The sequence below is a fragment of the Lepidochelys kempii genome, chromosome 9 (assembly GCF_965140265.1).
Source record: "Lepidochelys kempii isolate rLepKem1 chromosome 9, rLepKem1.hap2, whole genome shotgun sequence".
Lineage (NCBI taxonomy): Eukaryota > Metazoa > Chordata > Testudines > Cheloniidae > Lepidochelys > Lepidochelys kempii.
In genome coordinates this window covers 89,405,038-89,417,108 of record NC_133264.1, presented here as the reverse complement: position 1 = coordinate 89,417,108, position 12,071 = coordinate 89,405,038, and the positions used below count along the sequence as shown (strand labels likewise).

At 49.9% G+C, this 12,071-nt stretch overlaps 1 protein-coding gene across 6 annotated transcripts in view; it reads right to left on the bottom strand.

Moving 5' to 3' along the window:
- The window catches only part of TMEM255A (transmembrane protein 255A), a 58,939-nt gene that overhangs the window by 15,839 nt on the left and 31,029 nt on the right, over positions 1–12,071 (bottom strand). For all 6 annotated transcript variants that reach the window (XR_012160987.1, XR_012160988.1, XM_073361313.1 and 3 more), the window contains 3 exons: positions 11,156–11,245; positions 3,460–3,522; positions 2,253–2,341 (listed from right to left, as the gene is read on the bottom strand). Coding sequence is in view for 4 of the 6 variants with exons in the window: in XM_073361313.1 (XP_073217414.1) it covers positions 2,253–2,341; positions 3,460–3,522; positions 11,156–11,245 (242 nt within the window). In the remaining 2 variants the exon portion in view is untranslated. The remainder of the gene's footprint in view (positions 1–2,252; positions 2,342–3,459; positions 3,523–11,155; positions 11,246–12,071) is intronic.

Below are 12,071 nucleotides of genomic sequence, written 5' to 3'. Positions count from 1 at the left end.
GTCATCAGATGTTTACATAGAGCCTTTCAATCCAAACGTTCCCAAGTGCATTACAGCCTGATAACCTCTGCACACACACCAGCCCAGTCCTCCACTGAAATGCAACACAGCTGCTACCGCCGGTGAAGGACTGGCAGCTCTCTTACAACACCCGGCAATGTTACATAACGATGACGCCAGGACGTAAAGAATACAGTCGTAGGATCATGACCCGAAGCCCTCGGGACCCTGGATTTAGATTTCATCTAAGACACATCTCATCTTACCCATTTAAGCTTCCCCTCCCCGTAAACTATCAAATAAAAAAAATCCACATTATTTGGATATGGCAGGAGGAGTGCCATTGTCAACACAACGGCCCTGAATCCTAAATGTTGGGTTCTTCCATAATCACTCCTTTCTGATTGCCGCTCCAGGAAGTAAATCAGATGAATCTATAGTGGAGCCTAATGAATCCTGGTTAAGACACTGTAAGTATTTGGAACATGACAGTCTCAGAACTCACAAATTACTTTGATTCGTATGGTCACACACAAATTCACATAATGTGGCAAAGTCCAAACCCCGCAGGAGCTTTGGCGAATTGGTATATTTTTCTGCCAAATCAATGTTTTCATAAAAAATGTATTTTTGGGGGGTGCTATGAAATTATTTGTGAATTCAGGTCAAACGTGGCCAAGATTTTTTTTTTTTGAAAAGTCAAAATGTTTCATTTTAAAACATTCAGTTCCAAACTTGAAATTTGGCCAATTAAAAAATAACAAACAAACCCAAAACAGCCAAATTGAAACAACAATAATAAATTACCCAAAATGTTTTGATGGAGTTGAAACAAACTATTTTTGATTTGATGAAAAAAATTGGAAAAAAAAAAAGAATACATTTTGTTTTGGTTCTAATCTAAATGGATCTTTTTTTTTTTTGGTTCAGTCTCAAACCCCAAAAAATCCATTATTCGCTCAGCTCCGAAATAGGTGCAAAAATCTTGTAATAAAAGCTTAGATCTCCAGTCTCCCAGCCCGGAGTTCTATGCCCAGATCTGCTGCAGACTCTCTCTATCATCTGCGGCAACTCAGCGTGGCCAATGTTTGCAAAGTGCCTTCTAATTTTAGGGGCTCGATTTGAGGCACCTTGGGAGATTGATTTTTAGAGGCCCTAAGCACCCACAACTCCATTTTAGATCCATGGGACCTGCAGGAGCTCAGCACTTCTGAAAATCACCCCCCCAAGTTTGTCTTAAGTTGGGGGATCCAAAGCTAGAAACACCTAAAACCAGAGACCACAGCTGAAAATTTTGACTTTATAGGGACATTGTCAACTTACACATTACAATTCTGTCTGAAAAACATTCCTTGACTATTTTTATGTGTGCCTAAGATTACAGTAGCTGGAAGAGATTAGAGACAAAACTGTTCTCTCTTTTCACTGCTGACTCTGTGCATTTGACAGCACTTTGAATAGAGTCAGTTTCACCATTTCCTGTACCTCTCTCCCACTTTATAATCAGTTTGTGCTGTTTTTTGTTTTCTGCTGTTTCATACAGCACCAGGGAGAGAACACACACATTTAAAAAAACAGGTAAAGTCACAACATGTGGCAGGGGATATGGGTGTCAGGTATAGTACCTGAAATGATTTTTAAGCTTAAAAAACCCAACTGAATAGTTTACAAGTTGACCAGATCCCTTAAGCCTCAGTTTCTCCATTTTGTAAAGTGGGGATAATACTTGCCATCCTCATTGCGAAGGATTTACATTTATGTAGCACATTGAGATCATCAGATAAAAGGTACCATAGGGGAGTAGCTTGGTAATTTAACCTTTTGAACACACTGAAAGACTAGATTTCAGAGTAGCAGCCGTGTTAGTCTGTATTCGCAAAAAGAAAAGGAGGACTTGTGGCACCTTAGAGACTAACAAATTTATTTGAGCATAAGCTTTCGTGAGCTCACGAAAGCTTATGCTCAAATAAATTTGTTAGTCTCTAAGGTGCCACAAGTCCTCCTTTTCTTTTTGAAAGACTAGACTGTCTTATGGCAGCATTACGTGATCCAACTTCCATTATAATACGGTAGGGTTGCTACCTGAAGTAATAATGCAATATCTATTTCTATAATAGCTATAATTAACCAATCCTATATATAGCTCCTACCATATCCTGTAGGAGTCCCTAACCTCTTTAAACAAGAGCAAAGCAATGTATCCCATATTTGCTCTTGGCATGGATGCTGAATGCTATTTTTAGTTTACTCACTTTCCACAGTTGTATAGGTCACAGCAGAAGCAGGTGTTGGTTTTTATTTTAGGTGTGCAAGGTCCCCGGCGCTGTGGATTACAGATCCCCTGCGTGAACACAAAGAGAAGGGGGATACAAGGAACCCAGGAAAAGACGAGCAATGGCCTTCGGTCCTGTTTCTCTGAGGCTTGGTCTATGCACAGATTTTGTACCAGTATAACTATGTTGGCTGAGGGGGTGACTTTTTACTGATATAGTTCTACTGGTACAACCCCTAGGCCAAGACCATGACATGGTGGCGAACGCTGGATGGTTACTGGATACACGTGCGTGTGTCCATCCAATCTCGGTTATTGCCAGGCTTACTCTGGAGATGTCACCTCTCTGGGGCCAGCGAGATTCGATCTTCTCCCTGTCACTGCTCCAGCACTGACCACTGCCCATCCTGCACCCCAGACAAGTGCTGGGGGGACATTGCAGTTGGGGAGGGGGAGCCAGGGAAGAAAAATGGATTTTGCTGGCAGGCTGATTGTTTTTATTCAGCAGCTCCTGAAAGCGGCTCAGCTATTTGGAAGGAAAGTCCCAGGGGATGCAGAGCAGCGCGCAATACACTTGATTTATCACACAGGTTTCACCCACTCCATGTGATTGTAGATGTTCCCCCCTTTTTAGGGAACACATTTCTCTGTCAGAAGGTGTCCCAGTTTGGGATGGGGAGCTGCTTATCTTACAGCTGGGCAGAGCTGTCCTTCACTTTCCCCTCGTCAGTGTTCGCCATGGAAATGCTGGCACAGTTGCTTCTGCCTCAGATGTTGACCCTGCTGAGGGCCGAAAAGGCTACACAAATGGACACGTGTGTCCTTCACCTCCTCTCTGCTGGTCTCCTCTGTCAGGCTGGCAGTCCCACAAAGGACTCCAGGCTCGCTCGCTCTGGTCCCCAACCCTAGTTCCAGCATGCCCCACTCCTAAATGCCCTCTCTAATCCCCGCTGTATTCCAGCGTACCCTTCTCCACCGCTGTGCTCCCCGACAATCACTGGTGCCTCACGCTCCTCCCTCTCCAAGACCCCAATGCTGAGCCCTTCCCAAAGTCCTGCTCTCCTGTGCATGCAGGGAACGAATGAATCCATCCTGGGGGGGCTCTGTCCCTGACTGGTCCGCAGGGCATACACCTCCACGCCACTGCCAGCCCTGTTAGAAAGCGATGCCACCAAAACCGCTCTCACCTCGGGTGGAGTCGTACTTTTGGAATAATACTGACATCGGCCTGCGTACAGGGGCCTAAGATCCTGCAGAAGAAAACAAGCAGTTTAGCATATCATTCAAAGCCAAGCCAAGGTTCAAATCTAGCACACTGCCACATAATCTGAGCAGGGAGGACGGGCCAGGCTGGGCGGGATTTTCAAAAGAGCACCGTGCCCCCACAGGCAAAGGAGTGAAGGGGCCAGCTTTGCAGAAGCGCTTAGCACCCAGCAGCTCCTGTGGAAAACTGTTTGAAAATCTGGCCACGGAGGCGGGTATGTCTTCACTGCAGAGTCAACCCAAGTGAGCAGCACGCAGGCCTAGGTTAGCCTAGCCCAGGTGTGAGCAGCCACGCTGTAAAGCCATACCTGAGTTCCTGTGTCCTCACTCGGGGCTGCACTCAGCCCTGTGCATCATGTGACATCAAACTGACACCCACATGGATCATCGGCAGGGTTAGAACCTTTAAATCCCACCGCACGCACCACTGCCTCTTGAGCTAAGGGAGTCAACGACAGCAGTAGTAGGTTCTTCTTTGAGTGATTGCTCGTATCGCACCAATTAGGTGCGTGTGCCGTGTGCATGGTCGCCAGAAAGTTTTCCCCCAGCAGCTCCCATTGGGTCAGCTGTGGAGCTACCTGGAGTGGCTCAATATACAACCCTGCCGACCCAGCGCCTCCTCAGGTCCTTCTTACTGCCAGTGATGGTCATTGGAACTGTGGTGACTTGCTTAGCAAGCTCTCCTCGTTTTCCCTAGCTTTCAGTTAGTTTAGTTCAGTTATGCCAAGCCTCGTTATGTTTAGTTTTAGTGTTTTCGGTTGTTACAGCAGATAGCTGTTGGGAGTGGGGGGGTCTTCCCCTTCACCCAGACCGCGTTCCCCATGGTGACTTGGGGTATGCCTAAGTCCCAAGGGTTCAAACCCTGCAAGTCCTGTAACAAGCCCATGCCAACAGGTGACCCCCACGATGCTTGCTTGAAGTGTCTGGGGGAAGCATACCAAGCGGACAAGTACGGGATTTGTAAAGCGTTTTGCCCCGGAACAAAAAAGGAGCGAGACTTTCGCCTCAAACAGCTCCTTATGGGGGCAGCACTTAGACCGTAACCTACATCGGCGCGGCAAGACTCGGCACCGAGCTCATCAGTGCACAGCGCCCCGGTGGCTGGGCTAGAAGCGGCACCGTGGGAGGACTCTGGGAGAGACCCGCAGCATCACCGCTTCCCAGTGCCAAAACCGGTGGGATCGACCCGGCACCGGTCCCATTCCCTGACGCAGAAGCGGCACTGGAAGCACGGGGGGAGTGGATCTCCGACTCTGAGACCCACCCCTTTGGAACGAGCTAATGGGGACTGCCAGGGGACTGTCGAGCCCGGTGCTGTTGGACTCCCCGAGCTAGGTCATTGAGGAGGTGGAACTGCCATCCACTCCGGGCACGTTAGATGCCACGAGGGACCTCATTACCATGACGGCACCACGGTCCTTCGAGCCAAACCTTCGTGGCAACGTCTAGAGGCCAACCGGCGATGCTTCGTCCCTCAGCACAGCCGGTGGAATGATGGCACCGCTTTGAGTCCTGGCAATCGCGGCACTGGTCACGCTCGTGGCACCAGTCCAGGTCATGCCAGCGCTCCCGATCATGACGCTGATGCTCACACCGATCCCCATCATGCAGCAGGTCCCACTCCCAGCACCGGTCATCCCGGCACTGGTCAGTGTCCCCGCACAGACCCCGAATCTCAGTACCGCTCCCCAGCCTCGCGGCACCGCTCTCCAGTCCAGCTCTGCTCAGCACTGCCCTGGCCATCGTGGTCCAGTCTAGATACTCAGAGCAGGGCCGGCACCGGTCAGGGCATGGAAGGCACCCTGACATGGGGCCAGCACCATGGCCTGCACAGTGGCCATTCTGGACCCCATGGGCACACCAGGCTCAGGGCACCCACTCCAAGGGTTCCTGTTTGGCGGCCTCTGAACCGCTGGTACTGGAGGCATCAGCCAGTCACTCCACCCGTAGGGGTGCCAAGGAGATACCGGTTGTACTACCTCCCCTGGAACCAACCCCAGTTTCTGAGCCTGATCCAGGTGTGGTTGGCCCCGACAGAGAGGAGGGACAGGAGGCCTTTGGAGACCAAGAGGGTCAGGAGGACCCTGTTCCCCCATTAGCCTCCTCCTCATCCTCCCTGGACGAGGTGGTTGCAGGGACCTCCGTCTCTGGACCGCCTCCCATAGACAGCCGTGCCCACCAGGACCCCCTTCGCAGGGTGGCGCGAAATATAGGCCTGCAGGCCGAGGAGATGGTGGAGTCGGAGGGCCCGATGGTCGACCTCCTGGCCCAGGAAGGCCCGTCGAGGGTGGCTCTACCCCTCATCAAGACTATACAGGTCAATGCTAAGACCATTTGGCAGACCCCGGTCTCCATCCCTCCCACCGCAAAGGGTGTGGAGAGGAAGTATTTCGTCCCATCTAAGGGGTACAAGTACCTCTTCACACACCCGCAGCCTGGCTCATTGGTGGTGGCTGCAGTAAATGAAAAGGAGAGGCAGGAGCACCAAGCACCTAGACTTATATGGGCACAAAGTGTATTCCTCGTGTGGGTTACAACTCAGGATTCCCAGCCAGCAGGCAATTCTGAGAAGATACAGCTTCAGCTCCTGGAACTTGATGCTCAAGTTTAAGGAGCAAGTGCCAACAGAGTCCAGGGAGCAGTTTGGAGTGATAGTGGAGGAGGGCAAGGCGGTGACGCAGGCCTCACCAGACGCTGCAGACTCAGCGGAGCGCACCTCGTCCTCACCATGAGATCTATCTCATGCCTGCAGGCATCGGGCCTTCCGCCCGAGGTTCAACAGACCATGCAGGATCTGCCTTTTGATGGAGCGGGCCTGTTCGTGGAGCAGACTGACTCTAGGCTGCATAGCCTAAAAGACTCCAGGGCTACCATGAAACCCTTGGGTAGGCACACGCTGGCAACCCAACACAAACATTTCAAGCCTCAGCAGCAGCAGTGCTCCTATCCTCTTCAGCCGAGGAGGACTTTTCTGGGAGATGGGACAGGAATGGCAGACACAAGCCTTCCCGCCCCCAGCCCGGGCAGGGGCAGGGCCCGACTAAACCAACGTCAGGTTTAAAGCAGGCCTTTTGAAGGTTCACCTGAGGACAGTGCATCAGCCACAATTCCGGATCCTTCCCCGTCTTTCTTGAATCATCTGTCCCACTTCTACCGTGCCTGGTCCCAAATAACTTTGGACCGCTGGGTTCTCTGTACGGTAGAAGTGAGATATTCTCTCCAATTCTGCTCCTACCTCCCCACCACCCCCCTTCCCCGTCCCTCTTCAGAGACCCCTCTCACAAGCAACTCCTTATCCAGGAGGTGCAGGGGCTCCTCGCTATGGGAGCGGTGGAGGAGATTCCTCAGGAGCTCAGGGGCAAGGGCTTCTATTCTCGATACTTCCTAATCCCCAAGGCCAAGGGGGGTCTGAGACCCATTCTAGATCTGCAAGGACTCAACAAGTTCCTGGTAAAGTTGAAGTTCCCCATGGTCTCCCTGGGTACAATTATCCCTTCTCTGGATCCGGGAGACTGGTACGCTGCCCTCGACATGAAAGATGCGTACTTTCACATAACCATTCGGCCTGCACACAGATGATTCCTATGGTTCCTGATTGACCACAAACATCATTCATTTACGGTCCTTCCATTCGACCTTTCTACAGCCCCCCACATGTTCACCAAGTGCATGTTGGTTGTGGCCACTTTCCTCCGTTGGAGGTAGGTGCAGGTATACCCCTACCTCGATGACTGGCTGCTCAGAGGCCACACCAGGGGGCAGGTGGAGTCTCAGGTCAAATTGGTCAGATCCACATTCGAGAGACTGGGTCTCTTCCTCAACTTGAACAAGTCAACCTTGTCACCGACCCAAAGAACAGAATTCTTCGGGGTGCTGTTGGACTTGGTTCAGGCTAGAGCACTTTTGCCAGAGTCCCAATTCCAAGCCATGACGGACATCATTCAAGGCCTCAGGCAATATCCCACCACTGCAGCAAGGGGATGCCTGAGTCTCCTTGTCCACATGGCAGCCTGCACTTACGTGACCCAGCATGCCAGACTGAAGCTCAGGCCACTCCAGGTGTGTCTCACTTCAACCTATCACCTGGGACACAACAGCCTGAATTCAGTGGTCATGGTGCCGGGGCAGGTGCTCGAGTCCCTTCATTGGTGGCTCGACACTTGGTCAGTATGCGAAGGAGTCCCCTTCAACAGCCCTCAGCCCTCCTTGTCCCTGGTAATGGACGCGACGGCTCTGGGATTGGAGGCACATCTGGGAGACTGCCAAACACAGGGCCTGTGGTCACAGGACGAGCTGTCCCTCCATGTCAACATCAAGGAGCTGAGGGCAGTGTGACTAACATGTCAGACCTTTCAAGCCCAACTACAAGGCCCGTGTGTAGCAGTTCTGACAGACAACACCACTGCCATGTTTTACATCAACAAGTAGGGTAAAGCCCGTTCCTCTCCTTTATGTCGGGAAGCCTCTAGCTGTGGGAGTTCTGCGTAGCCCACTCCATCCACCTGGAAGAATCCTTTCTACCAGAAGTTCAGAACGCACTGGCAGACCACCTCAGCAGGTCCTTCTGCAATCACAAGTGGTCCATCCGGCCAGATGTCATACACTCCATCTTCCAAAGGTGGGGGTTTCCCCAGGTCGATCTGTTCGCCACCTGGAGCAACAGAAAGTGCCCAATGTTCTGCTCCTTCTAGAGACACAGCCCAGGATCAATTACGGATGCACTCCTGCTACCCTGGGGAGGCCGCCTGCTCTACGTCTTTCCCCCGTTCCTTCTCATGTACAAGGTCCTCCTCAAGGTCTGCAGGGATGAGGCAGAGATAATTCTGGTGGCACCAGCGTGGCCTCGACAACATTGGTACACCACACTCCTGGAACTGTCAGTGGACGCCCCTGTCACGTTGCCTCTCCACCCCAACCTGATCACTCAGGACCTTGGTTGTCTTCATCACACCGACCTGCAGTCTCTCCACCTCACAGCTTGGAAGCTTCATGGCTGAACTCCGTGGAGCTTCTGTGCTCAGAACAAGTAAGGGAGGTCTACTCAGTAGCAGGAAGCCCTCCACTAGAGCCATGTATCTGGGAAAGTGGAAAAGATTTACTTGTTGGTGCGACCAGCGTCATACACCCCTCTCCAGACACCTGTACCTCTCATCCTAGAGTACCTTCTGCACCTGAAACAGCAAGGCCTGGCAGCGTCCTCCATAAGGGTTCACCTCACTGCTATCTCGGCCTTCCACACAGGAGCGTCTGGATGCTCCATCTTCGCCAACCCTATGGATGGTCGGTTCCTTGAGGGTCTGGAACAGCTACATCCCCAGATCAGGCAGCCTGTCCCCGCATGGGACCTTAACCTGGTCCTCTCCAAGCTAATGAGGCCTCCATTCGAACTGCTGGCAACTTGCTCTCTTCTCTATCTGTCGTGGAAGGTAGCCTTTCTGGTCGCCATTACATCTGCAAGCAGTATGTCTAAGTTAAAGGCCCTTACCTCAGACCCACCTTATATGGTTTTCCACAGGGATAAGGTGCAACTCAGACCTCTTTACAGGCCTTTCTTCTGAAGGCTGTGTCACACTTCCACACTAGTCAGGACATTTTCCTGCCTGTTTTTTAACCTAAGCCTCATGCCAGGGCAGCAACTTGGTCCTCGGTGCATACATTCACCTCTCATTACGCCATCATCCAGCATGCCAGAGATGATGCAGCTTTCGGCAGAGCGGTACTCCAATCAGTGATTCCATAACTCCGACCCTGCCGCCTAGGTAAGGCTTGGGAGTCACTTAACTGGAACTGATATGAGCAATCACTCGAAGAAGGAAGAATGGTTACTCACCTTCTTGTAACTGTTGTTCTTTGAGACGTATTGCTCATATCCATTCCAAACCCACCAGCCTTCCCCTCTGTCGGAGTAACCGGCAAGAAGGAACTGAGGAGGCGCTAGGTCGGCAGGGTCATATATCGAGCGCCATCAAGGCACCACTCCAGGGGGCTCCACAGCCAACCCGACAGGTGCTTCTAGGGGAAAAACTTTCCGACGACACCTAATTGGAATGGACATGAGCAACACGTCTCGAAGAACAACAGTTACGAGAAGGTGAGTAACCGTTTTTTATCATCCTCTATGTGGGTGTATGTGGGAACCGTGGAAAGGCACTGGAGGACTATCAGCATAGTAGTGGTTTATCCTGCATCCTCATTGCAAAGCAGGTGGGTTACCAGTCTGAGTGAAAGGCTCACTCCAACTTAGCCTAGATGCCAGGATGAGCCAGCTAGCTAGCCTGGGCCGAAAGCACCGCTGCACTAGGGAGAGGGATTTTTGTATATGGACGGAGGGGGGGAGGGACTAGGAGCAACTCTCAACTAAGAGCCCAGGCAAGAGCAGGGAAGACATCTCTTTATTTAGGGAGCTGTTGGAAGCTGGGCTCTCTGAAAGATCTGGCCCAATGCTTATAACAGTGTGTTGGGGTAGGGGAATGGCAGCAGAAAGAACATGACGTACTCAGAGGTACATTAACACTTGAAAAAGGTGATTTTCTTGGACAGGTACAAGGGGAAGCAAAGCCAAAACCAGGTTCATTAATCAAGATACAGAAACCAGAGCCTGGCACTCTTGTTGTTCCAACTGATCTGCTCTCGCCATCGCATACAAACATTGGGGGGTTGGCAAAGACGAATCTCAGACTTACATCATTGTGCAGCAGGTAAAATCAGCTACTGTGATCCTTAAACAGCAGTGCTGAGATCAGATCCAGAGCACCCCACATGGCCAGGATCAGCCAGAAATTAAAAACAGCTTGATATTTTTACCTAAGCTAATACTTTACGTTGCACAGAAACATGGAAGTCAGAGATGGAAAAGAAACCTACTCATCAGAGCCAGACAGACAAGCAGAGAAATGTCATTTCTATTGTTGAGGGTTGGACTGCTTTGTTGTGGTTTGAGGCATTCTAGGGGTTCACTCTCTAAAATATGGCCCAGGAGTAACTAAGGTTGTATGGCCTTAATAACCTAATTATACGCCAATATAGCTAATGCATCTAAGATCTCAGCTGGTGCACTGTGCCCACTGGCTACCGTACAGACCAATACTGTCGTATTGTTTCCTTATGCTCCCCCATTTGTCTGTATCCATTTGTTGTCTCTTGTCTTATACTTAGATTGTAAACTCCTTGGAGCAGGAACAGTGAAATCACCAGCATCTATTTGATGGTATGTGTTACACAAAGTTCCAGGTCACTAAACTCTTCCCACTATATCTCACTGCTACCCATCCAGCTGCTACACCAGAACAGTAACACATACAGAGAGCCTTTCACACTGATGTACTTTATCAGCTGAACCTATCACTTCATCCCCCACTGAAATGTAACTACTGCTCAAGTTAGGTGGCTGTTGAACTCTGCAGAGAAAATGAAGATCACACATTGGACAGTAACTGAAGAGGAATATTGTATCTGAGACCATGGCTACAGAAACACAGTACAGAGAAGACAGAAAAGCTTTGCTGAGTTGTCTTTTAGAAGGTATTTTCCCTTCATTTCAGACATGGGATTGATCCACTACGGTGTGGAATGCGGAGAGTGTAGGTATAGCAGCATGCATGTTCCTTTGGAAATACTTACTATGTGTCTGGCAGCAAAGACACCATCAACTATGGCACAGCAGAACGCAGCAATGACTCCAAAACTGATGAAGACAATGGATGCAACTAGCTGTGGAAGGAAAACAAAGCAAAAGTATCATCTGCTTCTACAAAACATTTACTACTTCACACTTACATAAGGAGATTTATAAACCTATCTATCCCAATCAATAAACGTCCAGATGATCAAAGGTCCAAACACTGCCCTAGGCTGCACACATGCAGTTCTCACTGAAATCAATCAATCGGATGCACATCAAAAGGCAAGAGTTTGTCGCTAAAGAAAGTTTTTGTGAATGCATCGCAACCCATGTGGCAAAACAGCACTTGACTCTCTGCTGGAGAAGTGTATTGGGGATTTTCTGTTGTAACATAAGGGTAATCAAGACTTACAAGTGCTACACTAAGCGTTGTAGCAATTGATTTGCTCAACAAGTCAAATGTGTTGCTATTTTAAAATTTGCTGTCACACAGTAACACGTATTCCAGTTGTTAAATTAACAGAAATACTTGGGCTGTTTCCAAAGAGTTTGTTATTGACTGAACATGCTTGTCAGCAAATGACAGATTTTTCACTCTTCTTGGTTTCTAGATCAAGGTCATCATTTGCTGAGATTATATAATTTTTATGGGAATCCCTACAATGGGCTAGATATTCAAGAAAGGATGCTTCCTATATAAAACCCTGGAACCAGAACACACGTGACTAGCCTAGGCCGTCCGTACTACAAGACCATGTCACGTCTCTCTTTGACCCATCTGTATATGGTCTAACAGAGCTTGACACTGGAAGTTCTCTGCATGCAGGGTTCTGTTTGTCTTCAGTGGCTATTCCGGGCATGGAGGATTTGCAAGAATGGACCTTTATGCTGTAAAGTCATCAGGGAAGGGACCAT